The sequence below is a fragment of the Crassostrea angulata genome, chromosome 10 (genome assembly GCF_025612915.1).
Source record: "Crassostrea angulata isolate pt1a10 chromosome 10, ASM2561291v2, whole genome shotgun sequence".
Lineage (NCBI taxonomy): Eukaryota > Metazoa > Mollusca > Bivalvia > Ostreida > Ostreidae > Magallana > Magallana angulata.
In genome coordinates this window covers 35,392,592-35,410,779 of record NC_069120.1, presented here as the reverse complement: position 1 = coordinate 35,410,779, position 18,188 = coordinate 35,392,592, and the positions used below count along the sequence as shown (strand labels likewise).

The 18,188-nt window shown below is 34.4% G+C and overlaps 1 protein-coding gene across 2 annotated transcripts in view; it reads right to left on the bottom strand.

Annotated features, from left to right (window-relative positions):
* The window catches only part of LOC128166596 (sperm-tail PG-rich repeat-containing protein 2-like), a 30,825-nt gene extending 14,057 nt beyond the window's left edge, over positions 1–16,768 (bottom strand). Inside the window, exons 1-10 of one of the 2 annotated variants that reach the window (XM_052831870.1) lie at positions 16,682–16,768; positions 16,335–16,467; positions 16,094–16,215; positions 15,709–15,864; positions 14,906–15,070; positions 14,340–14,567; positions 13,462–13,575; positions 12,887–13,046; positions 9,285–9,538; positions 3,974–4,160 (exon numbers count right to left, since the gene is read on the bottom strand). In XM_052831870.1, coding sequence (XP_052687830.1) covers positions 3,974–4,160; positions 9,285–9,538; positions 12,887–13,046; positions 13,462–13,575; positions 14,340–14,567; positions 14,906–15,070; positions 15,709–15,864; positions 16,094–16,215; positions 16,335–16,446 — 1,498 coding nt within the window. In that variant the 5' untranslated portion in view covers positions 16,447–16,467; positions 16,682–16,768. Of the gene's footprint in view, positions 1–3,973; positions 4,161–9,284; positions 9,539–12,886; positions 13,047–13,461; positions 13,576–14,339; positions 14,568–14,905; positions 15,071–15,708; positions 15,865–16,093; positions 16,216–16,334; positions 16,525–16,681 lie in introns of both variants that reach the window. The other variant, XM_052831869.1, reaches the window with a different exon arrangement.
* Positions 16,769–18,188: the final 1,420 nt, after the last annotated feature.

The window sequence follows — 18,188 nt, the reverse complement described above, 5'->3', positions numbered from 1 at the left end:
TCCTTACAAAACTCTTAATTAAGCTGTGACTTGCACAATTTGTAAGATTTCAAGGCATATCAAATAAAGAAAGAAAAAAAAACTCAACAAAAACCCAAATTCATGCAAGATCCAAACCAGGTGTTCATGCAGTTTTGATTGAACACTCGCTGAGATTCTGGGCCAATCCTAAGTGATCCATATTAATTCATAACCCAAGTATATTTGTCATTTTGTTTTTTTATGTGGCTAAGTGCTGAACACATCATACATAATGTTCAACATGTCTCTATTCAGGAATATGACATGGTCCTATTACATATCATGATAGACAATTATCTATCTTGTGGCCGATGCATCAACCCAGGCATTGCTATCGTAAGTGCCGTTTTTTTGTGTGTTTTTTTTTGTTTGGTTACCGACACCGTTCATAGGTGGAGTTATTTGTAAGATATGTCAGTGGGTTGAAATCAAACCATAATTATCCATCTTTCGACAAATAAACAAGACATCGTCATTTCAAAAATTTGTCCCCCACTGAAAGTTACAGCAATTTTACCAGTATATAATGACAAATATATGTCAAACCTGCCAAAAATTTCAAATCTAGATACATGCAAACAGCAATGAATGCCAAAGTACTATCCCAGGTTTTCTAATATCAAAAAATGTTTTCGTAGAGAAAAAACCAAAGACAATCCTTTTTTTCTACTGATTGAATGAGATGTTGTTTTTAAGAGAAAAACATACCAGGTAATATTACATTAAAAATCATAAAATCCTCAAAGAATCATTGAAATTGAAATTCAGTTGATAGTAACAAATTTTTCCCAAAAAAAATATGATACTGGCAACAGAATTCAACATTTGTAAACTTCCCATGAGTCAGAATGTCTCGATCAAAGCCTATCTCATTTACTGTCAGAAATACAATATCTTGATGTCAATTCTTCAATTAAATTTCTTTTTTTTTTGCAAGCAATATCTTAACTTGCAGTTGCTTTCCCAAGACATGCATATTTTTGTTTTCTTCTAAGAATCAATTCATAAAGTGAGTTTTATCCAAGAAGAATTCTGACTGTTTAAGATATGTTGGCTGTTTTTCATCACTTTCAATTTTATGAACGCCTAGAAAGAAAAAAAATTAATGCAAGGGAGATAACTCTTATGAATAAATCTGCATTCTTTCACATGTTTATAACACTGAGGTAATTTTCTCCTGTTTCAAGCTTCTTATCTGTAAATGGGAGAAACGTAAATACTATTTAATGAGTAGCTATTGTCAGAACCTAACCTATGTGCATTGAAGCAGTTTCCTAATTTACATATAATATAATTAACGGTACTGCACCTAAATAGATATAAAATGCAAACTGATAGGCTGTTTTTACTGTACGGGAGGGAGATGGGGAGGTTTTATTTCTGAACTGACATTTTGCTGGCTTCCATTTTTTATTCACAATATATACTGCACGCAGATCATTTATCTTTTAAAATCTTAATTTGGGAAATGGGTTAAGGAATTGATACAAGAAATCAAAGCTAATAGATTTAAGAATAATTGCTCCATATCTGATTGAGCTCTTCCTGTAAAATTACATGCAGTCAATTGAGGGCCAAAGTGTTCAATGCAAGTAAATACAGGTATATAAATTTATCACCGGTCAAAGCATGAAAAATCATAATACTGCACTGCAATGCTTACTCTATAAAACGTTTGAAATATTCCAGCTGAAGAAAGAACTGTTAAAAATGGTACTAACAGAAGTCCTTTCAATGATAATTGACTTGATTTTGCACATCATACATGACTTTTTCAGTGGAACGGGACAAAAGCATTGTATCTGAGTGCATGGTTTCCTTAGTAAGATATTTCAAAATGTATGTTCTTGAATTCATCAGCTGGGTCCCTACATTTTCAAACGAATAAAAGCAATAAGTCTGGCTGCATTAATTAACAGACATACCTCTCTATGTTAATCTCGAGTCATGTTCATTTAGGTTATGTAAGCATATTGTAATTCATCACAGTATGACAGACTCCTCTTTCAAGATAACTGCTGTAGCCATTTGTTTCAAGCCAAGCAAGACATATATGGAAACTGGCCTTTAGCTGTGTTACTCTAACGCATTAAAGATTAAGTGCTGTAAGATGCCCACAATACAATTATCATTCCGTCTGTATACATACATGTATATCCCTTCTTAAAATTACTCCCAATTACGTGAGCCATACTAGGCCTACACATCGGCATCCGAGTACGACTATATTGGATCAACTTCCACATCACCCAGTAATTCAATAAACCAACAACAAAAATATCTACAATCTGCCAATTTTCCTCCAAACTTCCTGCCTCATCCAATTCTGGTATTCCTCTGTTTTGCTCATCTTGGCCTCATTTATTGGCCATAATTTGATCTTTCATGATGGTAAGCGATGATTCCCCGAGTAGATTTAGCAGATACCTTGTATGTAAGAGTTCGATTAGATTGTCAATAGGCTGCGTAACAGTATTAGGAAGAATTCAATACCTTAATCTACAATGTAATGAATTACGTTATGTAACATTCTATTTAATTAGAGGGAATTCTAAATATTTGGTAGTCTTTTCAGGAAGGTAATGAATTGAGGTTATTGAATTAAATGAAATTTAATTATGGCATGAAGATGTATTCTCTACACACAAAAAATCAAACTTTCTGTCAAAACTATTTATGCATTTGTGGCAGTGAAAAGAAAAACTTATGGGATAATTTGTTTGAGTCTCAAAGGAGAATGCTCTAAACCAACTATTTGCAAAAATTTTGCCTGCTAAAAATTGATTATCATTGACCATTTCAACTGCTCAAATTCTGAGACCTTCTCCAATGCAGCTGACATTTTTTGGGGGGACAAAATTTAGTCAAAATTACATTATTTCAATTAATTAAACTACGAAGCTCTGAATCTTCCTAGGTGATTTATTTTATCACGTAGTGCAATGTTGATACCCTAAAAAACATGTGCTTATAGCATTTCTTAAGAGTTTTAATCTTTGACATTTTAACAGCAGCTTAAGATAAAGTAATATGATCCACAAACCCCCCTATGTCATCAACACTGACAGAAAGGTGTCACAAATAACCCGCCTCAATCTTGATTTGACCAACATTTCTGATAACTCAAGTCTCTTCACTCAGAACAATCTTCTACATACTCATCAAAGAAAAAAAACATCTTTTCTGCCATATTTCAAAAATCAAGGTGGTCTATCCAGACAAATTTTGTCTGCCTTAAGTTCATAAACAAAGTAACCCATGGTTTTTTACCCCCCTTCTTCCTGTAATCAGAACGGCTGATTAGATTAATAAAATATGATGAGCAAGAAAGCTTTATCTTTCAATTCTAGAAATGCAACATGGATTACACAGGATGTATGCAGAAATGACTTCTGATTGAGCCCACAGTTTATTTAACAGATACGAGGTTTGTTTCTAAAGGGATTCCCTGACTAATTCAGTAATTGACAAAAAAAGTCTGGAGTTTAATTCTTGGCATATTCCCCTCTAAAACATTAAACATGCCTGTTTATATGGGGGAGACATTTCTTCATTACAGCAATGATTAATACTCAGCATTCTAAACTCTGGGTTTCTTAGCTGGGGATGCACTATATAATCATTATCTATTTACTCCAAACAGCAATTGCACTTTAAGAGTTAAAACTCAAGTTGGTCAAGGCTCTCTCTCTCTCTCTCTCTCTCTCTCTCTCTCTCTCTCTCTCATATCAAAACAGACACATACACATTTAAGCATTGCATGTTTGTTGGGTGTCCAATTCAATGAGGTACAACTGTACTGGACAACACAACTCATTAGAATCTACACCTTCCATTCCATATCAAAACTCCAGATAGGCATCTGGATTTTATGAACCTCTTCACCACTCATCACAACTCTAAGAATCCATGTCAAAACTCCATACAGGAATCTGGATTCAGAAAGACTTACCTGGTAAATCCGGATCGTTGTTATGGTTGATCACGTCTCTTGGAGGAGCAAATCTAGAGGCTGCTGAGAGGAAAGATCCATGTTTCCTTTTGGCCTCATCGGTCCTCGGTTTGGTCCTCTCTGTTCCCTGGAGCTGGGAGTTTTGATAGGACGTGGCGACTTCATAGGATCCAGGTGGGGGCATCTCCTGCAATTTAATTCCATTTTAAAAAAAAACAAAAGTAACCTTATGTATACATGGATACCTACAAAGTTTGAGCCTAATAAGCTTGTATGGGTAAAATTTATTTGGATTTTTTGTGAATGGAGTTAAGGTCAGATTTTAGCACTGTAGCCATTCAGTACACTAATTCATTGGGAATCACTGATGGTTACAAATTTATATATTAATCATGATGGTGTACATTTGATCACTGGATTTTAAATTGAAATGTTACCAACATGCATGTCTATTTTTTTACTTTAAGAAAAACATTCTCAGTCCAGATATCTTATAGAATAAATGTAAAATTCATTCAGTCTGAGTAGACTGATCAATGCCTGCCCTGGTGACCTTCATGCAGACAGATGTAAATTTATAAACCATTTTCCTCTCAAGATTTCCCTTATCGGGAGGTTGATACAGTAGAAACATATGAAATGGTCCTTAACCTAAAACTTATTAGTCCTAATGTAAAAACAGCTTCAAAAGAAACCATTCAAGATGAAGAGTGCTCGAGTGGGATGGTTTAATCCTGCTTTGACATTCGGAGATTACATGGTCCTCGAGCATCAAGCATACCCCACACTTAGCGATCAATAATGGATAAAAATGACCAAAACATAATTTGCAAAGAAAATACAATTATTCGAGAACATGTAAACACGGGGCCTACTGTTTGGAGCCCAATAAGTTTGTGTAAGAAAACTTTCTAATGAAGTGCCTTGACCCATGCAACTTGTACATTAGCAAGTTTGGCAGCAGAAAGGAAATTGTCATCTTGAAAAACAAACACAACTTGATGTTCATTAAATTTCCCAAGGGCGGAGTGGTTTGTGTAGATTTTTTTCCCCCTTCCTTTCCTAAACTTACCCCCCTTGTTATGCATTAGGTCATTGGAAAGTACATGGATAGAATTTTCGATAAGAAGTTTTTATATATTTGTATCTACTTCACTTAAATCAATGTCAACATGAGATATTTTCCCCAAGACTCGATAATATTCAAGATAAGCAAGGTAAAAAAAAAATGGGGTTAAAACTTAAATAAAAGAAAAAGAATTAATCTCATTAAACTGTTACTAATAGGGAACTGTTCCATTGGGTACTTCATCTTTCCACACTGAACCAGTAAAGTGGATGCGGTGGAGATAATGACGTGAAGTTTAATGTTACGAACAGGTGTCAAAGATTTCAAAAACAAACATAAAAGTTTACAGCTTCATGGCTACTCTACAAATTTGTGTCTGTTGATAAAAAAAAAAAAAAATCAGCAATGTAAAGAACATTTTCAAGAAATACACAGAGAAAAAAAAATTCCTGAGAGTAGCTAAAAAACCCCATAGATATCAGTGAAAACTTGGTTGAACTAAGAGCCAGAAGATATCATTTTGCAGACAATGCTCTGTAACCTAATTGTCTGCTTCTGCAACCTATAGCTTTTTGGTCAATTAGCACCTTCAGGAATCATTCAGCAGAACAACAAATAATAAACCAAATTTGATCACAAGATGGTGCGCATTTTTGCTAAATGCCATAAAATATTATCCCCATGGAGACTGGATACCTACCGTAATTTCATCACCGATTACATAACGTATACTACCAGGACATCAGCAATTTGTCTCAAATTCCAACCCCCAAACTGTGGGGGGAAGAACTTCGTGATTCATAGATAATGCATAACAAAGAGAAGAATTTCACAGATGAAAGGAAACAATCTATTGAACATATTTTTTGTGGGGTTTCATCGGTGCCATTGAGCCTGGTCAAAAAATATATTTCAAATGTCAACTTGATTGTACAAGCTTTCTTCATTATGAAACATCTGTACATAAGTTTTTCTTTCGGTTTAATTGTACTCACCAGTACAAATACCAATAAGATATAGATATTTTTATATTATTACATGTAATATTGACAGGTGTCCCATAACATCTCAAGAAAGAGAAAACGAGAGAGAGAGAGAGAGAGAGAGAGAGAGAGAGAGAGAGAGAGAGAGAGAGAGAGAGAGAGAGAGAGATTCCTACCCTCTTTAAATTAAAAACACACCAAACTATATATGTCATTTCGGTAGACCATGTACATGGACACCAAAGTTCTAGCAATATATGTGATTGAATACTACACATCCCAATGGTGAGAGCCTAGCTGAAGCACAAATGAAAGTGTCTGATTAAACTGTCCTGTTTCTGATACTGTTGAAGATTGCAGGAGAAATCTAATAACAAAAGAATATACATCAACGATGGGCTGACAGGACTTACATTGCAGAGCAATATATGGCACCGAAACCATTTCATAAATTTTCCTTGTTTGATTGGATTATGGCTGAAGGATTCAATTTGCCAGACAAGCTTCTCTTATCAAATTTACTATCAGATGGATTCCATCTACAAATAAGGAATTAGCCAGTTTTTTCCCCTACAAATGCAAGAAGCCTGTTCTGGACCGTTTCTCCTGTTGTGACATCGTGCAGGCAATTGTTGGACCCCAAGAATCATCAATAAAACGGACCGATAAGCAACCACAGGGAGCAAGAGGCTTGATTCTGGTTGATATAAAACAGACAATATCATCAAGCTACCGAAGGAGACGATGAAAGAGATTTTCCTCTTGAATGTTTAATGCTGCTGATGGTCAAGAAATCCATTGTTCCTCGTGAGTTTATGGTACATGCACTAATTGCTATCAGTTTGCATGAAGATGAATGTCAAGTGCACTTTGACCAATTTTCTTAAATGTTTAAGTGGCATGCAATGCTAAGAGAGCAATTGTGTAAAAAGGGTAATTTTTCTCTCCGAGCAAATGTTTCATTAAAATGGAAATGAAATAAGAAAAGCATGAAAAAAGCTTAAAAAATAAATAACAAATCTCTTCCAATTCAATTCTTTGTGAATTTTCTATTCAAGAGTAAAAGACAACTGTGAACCTACGATGGCACCAAATGTACTTGACCAGCATCTGGAATACAAAGCCCGACCAGAAATTTCTCACAGACAGAGAAACTTGTTGATTCCCATTTCCTGTTCCTGTAATGGACCAGCCAGCCTACAGCATACAAGACACTTTCGCCATTTTCTGCACAAAGTACCCTGCAGGATGCACATTGCCCTGTGTAAATTTCAAGTTTGTTAGCATTCTTAATGAAAGATAATTGGAATGTGGCTCCAGGGCTATGGTTTCAGCTACATGAGAATCGTAGACTTTTTTAAACAAGCGTACCATTTCAATAGGTTTGTTTTTTGTTCAATGTCTGCATTTTAATGAAATATTGTCTGCCATTAATTAAATGTTTATAAAGGTGCCATAAATTTGACTCTTTTCAATGATACCAGAATTGTACACAAACTGAAGAGTGAATTATTGTTTATTTACATCTTGGATGGATGATAGAGTTTCTTACATAAATAGACACAATAAAAATTGTCTTTTCAAAGAGTCTAGATATAAATATACTTACAAAGGTTTAAGAAGTGGCCAAGTTAGAAACAAAACAGTGGGCCTTTTGTATTTTAGCTATTCAGACAAATTATATCTACTTCAAGGAATGGCTGGAAACATAACAATCTTTCAAAAGGCTTTTTTGATAAAATATTTTATTGAAAAACATGTTATACAAGTTAATATTCATACATGATGCTTAGAGGCATGTGTAAAGTTTTGTTATTCTGAGAGAGAGAGAGAGAGAGAGAGAGAGAGAGAGAGAGTGCATGCTTACTCTACTTTTCCCATTTTACCATTGAAAAGACACTGGAAAATTTTTCATAACAAACTCCCAAATTATCACACCAACAAGCATCATGGGAAATTAAGATGGAAGACAGTCAGAGCTGAATATGACATACTCCATCAAAAACACGGAGGAAGGTGTGAAAAAATGATGGATAGTGTTCTATTAGAAATTGGGAAGAATAATTGATTGCTATGGTTTTAACTGAATTTCTCATCCATTTCTCAAACTCGTTTTCATGGAAGGAAAGACTTATTTGAGTTGTTGCCATGGGCATTTGATCTTGATGGAAAAGTTCATTGCTAACAGAAAAGTGGAAAAATCGCATTGACTTCAATCAATAGTTTAAGTGTGCATTTTATATGTTTCAACTGACGTCTGCTTTATCATGACAACTGCATCTGCACTCTCGATTTCACTGGAAAAACACTTCCGCTGACTCCCACATTATAAACCACAGTTCTGGTCAGAGAGAATAGTACACCAAGATCCGAGATATCATGACTCGGCCATTGGTGCTATGCAAAGCATATCCCCCACATACACAGAAATTCTCGCCATTACAAGATGAAAACAGCACTCGGGGGACGAGAGTAAGAATACGTTAGGAGCTGACGATGGTGCCTAAGTGCAACAAAACATATAACCATCACCAGAATCCAGATCATGTTTTCAGACCACATATGGATATTGGATTGTTCTGCCCTTGTACGATCTCTTAATGTTGACAAGTTATTGTCTGAATATTTATGAAGTTCGGACCACCATTACAGATGAGATGCACTTCTGGTCTCGGGCTATCTATGATATTTTAATGCGTACTCTTTGCATGTGGGCTTTTCGGCTGCAGTCAGCATTATTCGCATTGATACTGATCTATCTTTCATTGCAAGCTCTCTTCAAATCATTGTACCGAATTGCTGATTTGAGGCTGCATGAATACTTGAAATAGATTTTTTCTACACATGCACATATAATTTTGAAAGATGAGGAAGATATTTGGCATCAAAAATATTTTTTCTGAATCTTTAAATTTCCAATCAATAATTTTTTATAACATGCCTCAGTCCATAGAGACTTTTCTAAGTTATATGCTATGAAAAAAAATACTATCGACTTTAAGATTCTGATACACCGATAAGAAATTAAGGATAATAATTATAATCATAATATACAATTTTACCTATAATTGGTCAAACCTTGATTCAACTTCTTTAATTTACAAAGTAAAATTACCAAAAATAGGCCTAAGACCCCACCTGTAAAAATATCTGGATCTACACATATGACTCCACATGGTGAATTCTTAATGTGTGTATTCATATGTGGGTCTGTCACAATAATATATTAGTTGATTATTTGGCAGTGCCACATGCATACCTTGACTACAGTAGGTGGGTCCTTGAGTCTAGATGTCACGGACGAGAACTGAGCAGTCATATTCTGGTACCGGTTCTGGAACGGTTTCTCCTTGATCTGGTAGTGAGCCGGACCCGGTACTTCCACTTCTTCTTTCTTTGTGATTGGTTTAATTCGGACAGACGTGGTGCCAAATACCCCTTTCCTCGTGCTCTCGATGTAGGCTCTCCTCATACTGTCAGAGCCCATTCCAGTCAAGTTATAGGCCCCGGGTCCTGGAAATTTGTCAGTATTGTGAATTTGTTACATTTCATCATTTTATACTGTCATTCGTTAAAATTTCATTACTAGGTATTTCATTTACAGTACTCTGGTCACTAGATATTTCATTTCCAGTACTTTGATTACAGTTTCATCTAACATATGTATTGAGAAATTTTATGAAAATTCTGAAAATGAAAATAGTTAACTTGATTGAGAGACAGGTTTGACGGCATGAACATGTAAAAATCTTGATTTAATGATAAAAAACAATGAAAACAACTGCAGCCTAATACACATGTACTTGATGACTATTTCCATCAAATAGTAATTACAAGCTCATTCCTCCTATTTCATGTCATTACTTTCACTAAGAACTGCATTTGCCAGCATAAAAAACACATTACGTTTCAGTTAAACCCTTCAATATTTTAAAAACAAGATATAAACTGAGTGTATGAGGGTGCAAACCCCTAAATGGTACCAACTCATTTCTTCTTCTGAACCATAATTCTTAAGAAGATCTAAACCTCTGACAGCTTTTTCACTCAAAAGCCGCTAAAAAATGCCACATTTTATAATTGAGTCAATTCAGAAACTGCCCAGCAAGGAATAAGCTTTAATTCTTAAAATTCAATTTGTCTGCCCACACATTAGATCTGACGTTTGAGAGAAAATATCTCCAGAAAAAAATTAAAACAGCAATTAACTTGGTGACAAGTTGAAGACACTGCATGCATGGGTTGTGTGAAGTTCCACACACAACCGAGAATCGAGATGACGAGTCTGAGATCGAGCGAGTCCCCAATGGTAGAAACTCTCCAGGAAATAATGAAAATTTATCACAAGTTTGCCGAGTGGCTCAGATGTGACTCACTTTCTGGGGCTAGCTTGCGTACAGAAATAAAAAATATCAAAAGAATGAAAATTATAGAATGATTTCATAATGCAAGCTAGGATGATTTGTTCATGTCTTTTCTTGGTGTGAATTAACTCAGAAGTCACTGGGGGAGGGTAAAATAATTCTTTGGTTTTAGTCAGAAAATGCAAGTTCTTGTGTACGTTTAGGCTTATTTATTCACGCTGTAAAAAAGTCTTTTGATTCACACAAAATTTATTAAAATATTTTTAATGAAATTTTAAATTACGCCAGAATTCTTTTTGTATTCAATTGATAAAATAAAATCCTAAAAACATCATTAATTAGACCAGTTAGAAAATATCAATGCATTAATATCTTGCTTATAAGAATTATAGTTTTTGGTGAAATACATGTATTATCATTATGTACAATATTAACTTAATCTGTACTTCTGGGGAAAATATATCCCCTTAACTAAATCTTTTTTACAAATAGTTGAATTTAAATCTAAAGATGTATTGATCCAAGCATCATTTAAAAGAATTTGATATGAAGTCAAATGGAATACAAAAAAGTCAGAATTTTAACAGGGCAATTAAAAGTGGGTTTTAATTTGGGGGGGGGGGGGGGGGGGTGTGGAGGTGGGGAAATGTTTCTTCTTAATTTTTGCTTCTCTAATGGAACACTTACTGAGGCAATAAGAAGGCATATGGCGAAGACTTTAAACCTTAATACATTGAGAAACATTGTCAGAAGTTACACATGTAAAAGCGTTATCGTGATAAAACTCGGATTTCATAATGACATGGCCCGTCATATTGTCAAAGAGCAAAATACCAGAAAACACATAAACAACAATTTTGCCGGGACGATCCATATGGCCCCCCAAATCATGGATGTATTAAAGACAAGACATAATTCTGCGACTCTGAGAAAGTCATATGGCCTGGCCAACACCAGGGGTGACATTTTTCAGACCCCCATTCCCCCCTCTCATAAAAAACGGCCTGACAATTTTTAATGCACGGGGCATCTGGGCAAAAAGGGGAAAGCCTTGTGTGATGCACATCTTCCGAGAAGTCTGGAATTTATGTGCGTTTTTAATGGGATCTAAAAGGATGACGGGACATCAGCCTCATCAAGATTGTGTTATTGTATTATCGGTGGAGAAAAACAGCTGACATTTAAGGTTGGGTGTCAGATTTTGTCTTTTGTTTGTGGGGTTCCCCCCCCCCAAAAAAAATGGAGATCTTATCTGTGAATCTTCATTACTGTCACAAGCACATTCTGTTTCAAGATGGGATTATGCCAAAATTACCTAAAAATCCCTAATTATAACTTTCTAATTAGGACTGGTTAAAACTTTATATTCTTGCCGCACCCAATCATGAATGCATGAATGAACAGTTTTCAAAATGATTGAATCCTTATGCATCTTATTTATTATTTTCTGATAACGGGTTTTATACATGCAGTAAACAACCGAGTAAATAACAAAATTTCAGCCTCAATTTCATGAAAGGAAATGAGTAACAGAGTAACAAATAACAGAATAATGATTGCAATCATTAATAATACAAAGAAAAAAAAGAATTTCGCTCGGTATAATAGGCGTGCTTGAGTGTTTTGTGGTTCGCTAAATCTATACATTCATCCTACAAGATGTCCGTGGAGACTCAGTTTACACACAGAAAGATAGAGATCACATAAAAATTCCATGTAGAATATTGCATTTGTTTTCTTCGCTATAACAATTACTTTCTCTGATTAACGGTAAAATCGGGGGCTTTTTTTGCACCAGAGGAGTTTACATCACTCCCGAATAAGTCCATGCTGGAGGTATGCGATACCATCACATCTTCTCCTCTCGTTTTCGCTCCTGTATGGAGAGTGTGGTAATTTTTTACTGCGACTTGATTGAATTTTAGCGACAACTAGAGACTTTCGCAAAGAGACTGCATTAAAATCAGCAACAAATTTATGACTTTATTCTCGCATGACCCCAGTGTTCTTTCTTTGTCAGTCTTTGCAGCAGTGACACATTTCAAATGGCGGTGGGAAATATCATACTAAAAACTGGATTCTGAATATTAAGGAGAGTCAGATTTTCAAAGAAATTTCCAATGCATTGAAAATGAGTTTTTTTTTTTTTCACTAATTTCCCTCCCACTTTTTGGGGGGTTTGTTTCTTTATGTATGTTGATAAATGCTAAAATAATGTTTCTCTGATATAGTGTTTCATATTTTCACACTTTTTAAAAATCTTACTTTCAAACAGAATGAGCTATTAAAGTAATATTGAAAAAGAGTTCGTTCTTCGCTTTAACCAGAAAATGAAACTTAATTGTTGAAATATAAATATTTCCTACCTTCAAACAACACACATATTTCTATAATGTACGTGCAAGAGAAAAAATTGGCTTCTAAGTATTTCCCAACCAAAATTACTGGGCCATCAATTTACTTGTTCTCCACATAAACTAATGGTTGAAGATTATACCTGGCGTTTTCTTGACGTGTGGTTCTGGGTTAAATCTCACTGACGTCTGACCAAATGGAGACCGCTTCAGTCCTGTGGTTCTCTTCATAGAGTCGAAAGCATTTCTGGGGTCGTTGTACGTCCCCGGGGCAGGGAGGGTCTTCTTCATAGGGGTAAATCTCTGAAATAATGGGATAAATGATTATAAGTAAAAGGTCTTTTTGAATTTTTTAGTTGTTTTTTTATTAATTTTTTAAATGGCTGTACTATTAATTCAAGGTGATTAATTTTGTTCCATACTCAATATTTAAACAAAGTTTTCATTTTCAAAGCCTGCATGCACAATGTACTGGTATTTTTGTAGCTATATGTATGGTGTCATAAATTAACTGTAACTATCCTTTAAATATTATTCTAATTCAAAAATCATCAGTTAAAAAAAAAAGAAAAATGGATTTCAATATAAAGAAAACTTTATCCAAGCTTAAGATTCATAAGGATTTTGTTTCTATAGTCATTGACTTTGGAAGAACCAGTACACTGGGATTAAAGACTGTGCACCTTTCTTCAGTAGCCACTTTCTAAACTTCCCTAACCTTAGACTGAGACATGAAGGGAGGGTGTTCCACTTCTATACCCTCAGTGTTGACTTTCGGGGGCTCCGGATCAAATCCACCTTTTACATCATACTTTCCTGGTCCAGGTATAGCCTATTAACAAAATCCAAATAAACAATTTGATAAAGACATTACATCACTTTAATTTAAAAGGCAATTTTTGAAGTCTTTGATGTTTTATGTGAGTGAGCTATGCATTTATTGAATATCTTTTATTCTTCCTCTCTGTAATATCTAAAGCAGCTTGGCTTAAAAAACACACCAAATTCTCAGTAAAGTAATCATTTGTGATGCATCTTTTTCGCAAGGGAATAAAGATAAATATGAAAATTTAAATAATTTTTGCATCCCTGCACTTAAAAGACAGCTAGGATTACATTCAACTTAGCCAATCTTTTATCTTGGGTAATTTGGCAATGTTTGAAAAACAAATTAAGCTTTGCAAGTATTTTAAATTCACAGTGATCAATTTAAAACATCATTAAAAAAAGAATTTTAGCTGAACAAACTTTGTCAGATGTTCAGCATTTTAAATTAATTTTTTACTGATATAAGGGAAATAACTCCTATTTCAGAATTGTGTTTAAAAGATTCTTAGAAAAATAATTCATATCCTTAGTTTAATCAGAAAAGGAGGCTAATATACATATTAATGTGCACAGAGAGAATAGATATTTAAGTTACTATAAATCATAAACAATTGTATCCGAAAGACGGTGGTAACTATAAACAAATTAATGTTCATCCAGAAAAAAAAACCAAGTCAAACTGCAAAGACTAGCTCAAGCAATTTACTTGTGATCCCAATCAAGAGTTAATGATTCTGAAGTACAAGTAGTAATTTTTTACTCTATTACCTTCCTTTCTTCGTCTTTGGCGATCGCCTCATGATATCTTGGAATCCTTGCCTCGAACCTATGCGATTCCTCGATAGCGTTGAGGTTTTCTGGTCTGTTTTGTAGGTTGGTGTACGGTTCATAATCCCCTGGGCCAGGACCCAACCGCCCTTTACTGAGGTCCAAACGTTTGGAGGAGTACTTACTGAAGTGCACACCTTGGTAAGTCTTTGTGGCCTTTGTAGGGTCCTGTATTGATTAAAGGTTATAAATTAATTAATTTCTTAATTAATAAATTTCTTAAAATCAACTTAGTTGCATTGATTACTTTCATAATATCTATACATGAACTTTATCCAATAAAAAGCAGTATAAGTCTTATTCTTCTCTGCTTTAAAGTTGTGACTTTTGATTTAACAAAGAATACTTCATAATCAGTTTCTTTGTTTCTGAACACAATATATATAAAATATAAAATTAATTTTACACAAATACGGAACTGGTATTTCTTCTATTTTTCTAAATATTCCGAGGATTGCAAATAAATATTAATGACACCTAAATACAAGCATATCAATGAGCCTTACGACAGTAGGGTTATAGAAGGCTGGCCCGATACTCTTGTCCTTGTCTGGGGGGTCCTGCTTTTTTAGGGTACCATCCTCACACTCCTCGTATCCATAGGCCTGGCCAGGCATAGGAATGGAGGGAGCCTCAGGTTTTCTGTGGAACTTTATTCTGCTTGTCAGCAACTAAAGTGCAAAAATAATTTCATTCAATTCTTTTTATTTGTTAAAAATACCCACATGTACTGTGGTTGCAGTAATATTATTAGGAAGATTTTTTTTTTTAGGGGGGGGGGGGGGGAATTAAGCATGTTAAGTAAGAGTTTCAACATCATCTTAAACCTATGGTTGTTAATGTTTCAATCCTCTCTTTATCACATAGATGAGGAAATCATTGGTTTTCATAAAATGCAGTTTAGAACAGTTCTCCCTTCCAATAAATGTTTTTTTTTTATATGTCTAATTTCAAATGAACATTTGATTTGATTTGGTGGATTTTTTTTTACATAACAAAGGCATCCAGGAAAATTGGCACTGATATTCTCTGCTACAGTATATTTGAAAACCTTCCTCTAACACATGTACATATTGTGTGGTAAATAATATTCAAAGTTTATTTGATTATATTTTTCTTACACTTACATACATGTTTAATATCAAGTATTCCTAAAGCTCAAATCACTTGACACATTTTGATTAGCAAGTTTAATAGGTCAAACACACAAATTAAACATCACTGTATTAAAGTAACAAACATACATCTGTATATACTCTTTTAAAGAAAACCTTACAAATATTCTTTCCATACATCCATTGATACTTACACTTCCAGCCGCATTGCCTTTATTCTGCATACTTCCGGGGGCAGACTTGCTGGACCTGAAGTCTGTATACCTCTCCGTGCTGTATGTCCCTGGACCAGGGTTCTCTGGAATCTGCTCCATGAATCTCTTTGACTTATTGGCCAGTGTCTTTCCTCCCTATTAAAATTCCAATCCAATGCATATGCTATGATCTATATATATGTTGAGATTTGAGAGAACAACCTAGAGGATTTTTCATGCCTATGAATTACAGATTATGTAAGATGAAAGTTAAGATTACACTTGCACAACTTTAGAGTAAAAAATGTACATTAACATTTTGGTTTCATTCACTTTTGTATAGTTTTGTATATTTCTCAGTAAAGTTGTGAATTCATGTACTTACAGTTATGCCATCTTGAGCATTCTGGGGGTCATAATGCCCTGGCCCAGGGGCAGCTACTACTTGATCACTAACATTAAGAAATGTTTCTCTACTGGTCATGGATAAAAATGGAGCATATCCATCTGTAAATTGTAAATAATTAGTCACACTTGTTTTCACTTCTGCAAATGATACTTTTAGAAAATTGTTACTGTTTAATAAATTCCTAGTAGAGTAGATGGGATAAGTACACTGTACATACCAGCCTTGATTTTAGATCTCGGCAATACATTGGAATCATATGACCCTGGTCCTACATTTCCAGGGGTGGACCCAAAGGTCTTCACCAGATCCCTTGGTGCTCTATCATACATGGTGGTGTTTTACTTCCTCAACTGCAATTAAATCCTTCGTGTATTATCTTTAACATCCAATGTGAACAGTAGGTGAAACTTTAAAAGAAACATTTCAATCGCGATTACTATGCAAGTTAAAGCAAACCCGTTAACCATTTACAGTAAAAGTAATTAACTAGATGATATAAAGATTTCGTTTCTGTGTTGTCACAAATTTACACGCTACAAATTGCTGAAAGTTGTCAATATTTACCAAAAATTGAGAGAAGTCCACCATTTATTTCTATGTTGCTATGGAACAATATGGCGGCAAGTTCTGTACAGTTGTCGTAAAAGCCTACTTTTCCTGTCCATAAAAATGTTCAATGATGTTATTATCATTGATCATAACATATTTTAAAGTTGTTAAAATGAATTGTCAAAAAATAAAATATAATCCTATGATATCCAAAATTTAAACAAAACAGGGTGAGGACAAAAGTCGTAAAAGCAGTCGTTCACGATTTTGGTAATTGACCTTTAACCCAAAACAATACGGGTAAGCCGGTGTTCGGTTTTACATTGCCTTTAAAAAACCAAGTGAAGATGATTAATTGTCTTTTTGAATATATTCTTGTATTTTTTTTAAATAGCTAGTCACTATTCAACTATTTAATCTCTCGTTGTCAAAAATATTTAGTTATATGGCTGTGCTCACAGTGCCATCGCCCTCATCATTGTAACGTTAATGTTTATACAAAATGTTTCGTAATAAAAATTCTTTCTGAACTTTGGACTATTGAAACACTACTGTAGCCGTATGACACGTATTTGTATGCATACACTATTTCTCATAAATATTGTTGAAAATAAAGTGATTTTTAAAAAAAATAGTTGCTTTCATGTCTCCCTTCTAAATTTGTTAAATAAAACTTCCATACCTACCCTTTTCTTTTTAAGTCTTAGGGGACCTACATATGTATAAAAAGAGCAGTTTTTCTATGATCTGAGCTGTGTTCAAGATTGTAGCAGGCTAGCTGCATCCTAGCTTTATGTAGTCAGTACATGTAGCCGCTATGCTTGCTTAGCTAATATGTTTTACGGTGCGACCGTTGGGGCGAGCGCAGCAGGTGATCAAAATGAATTATGATAAATCAATAAAAATAAAAGTAGTGACGTAAAGTAAATGAATTTGAATGCAAAATAAAATAAATATACCTATTTTTCCAGTACATTTTCATTATTCATAATTCATAAGATTTTTTATTTATTTATATACCAATCTCTTTGTAACGCTCCGAAATTCTGATAGTCGCTAACCAAAGTGTAGCGACATCAGAATTTGTCGGAACGGATCAAAGATCTGATTTTAATCAGATTGTTTATATACTGGTCGCACGCCAATATAGAATTTATCTCAGATAAAATGTTGTTGAATAATAAAGATTTTAACATAATGTACATTGCAGTTTATTTCCTCTTTTCTTGCACCAGACATTTTTATTAAACTTACAAATAAAAATTGACTCATCACAGATTCCCCCCTCCCCCGTTTAAAAAAAAATCAAATTTACGTATAAAAAAAATTTGTTGATCACATAAGGAAAATGGATCCCCCGGGAGCATGTATTATCGTAAATAGTAGTGAAAATAAAAACACTTTTGAGCAGCGAAAGAGCTAAAGGCATACCACGCACTCCCCATTCCCCACCCCGATTAGAATTTTCCTGATTTTGAGAATTTTCTTTTTCTTTTTGCTTATGAAGACTTTTTGAATGATG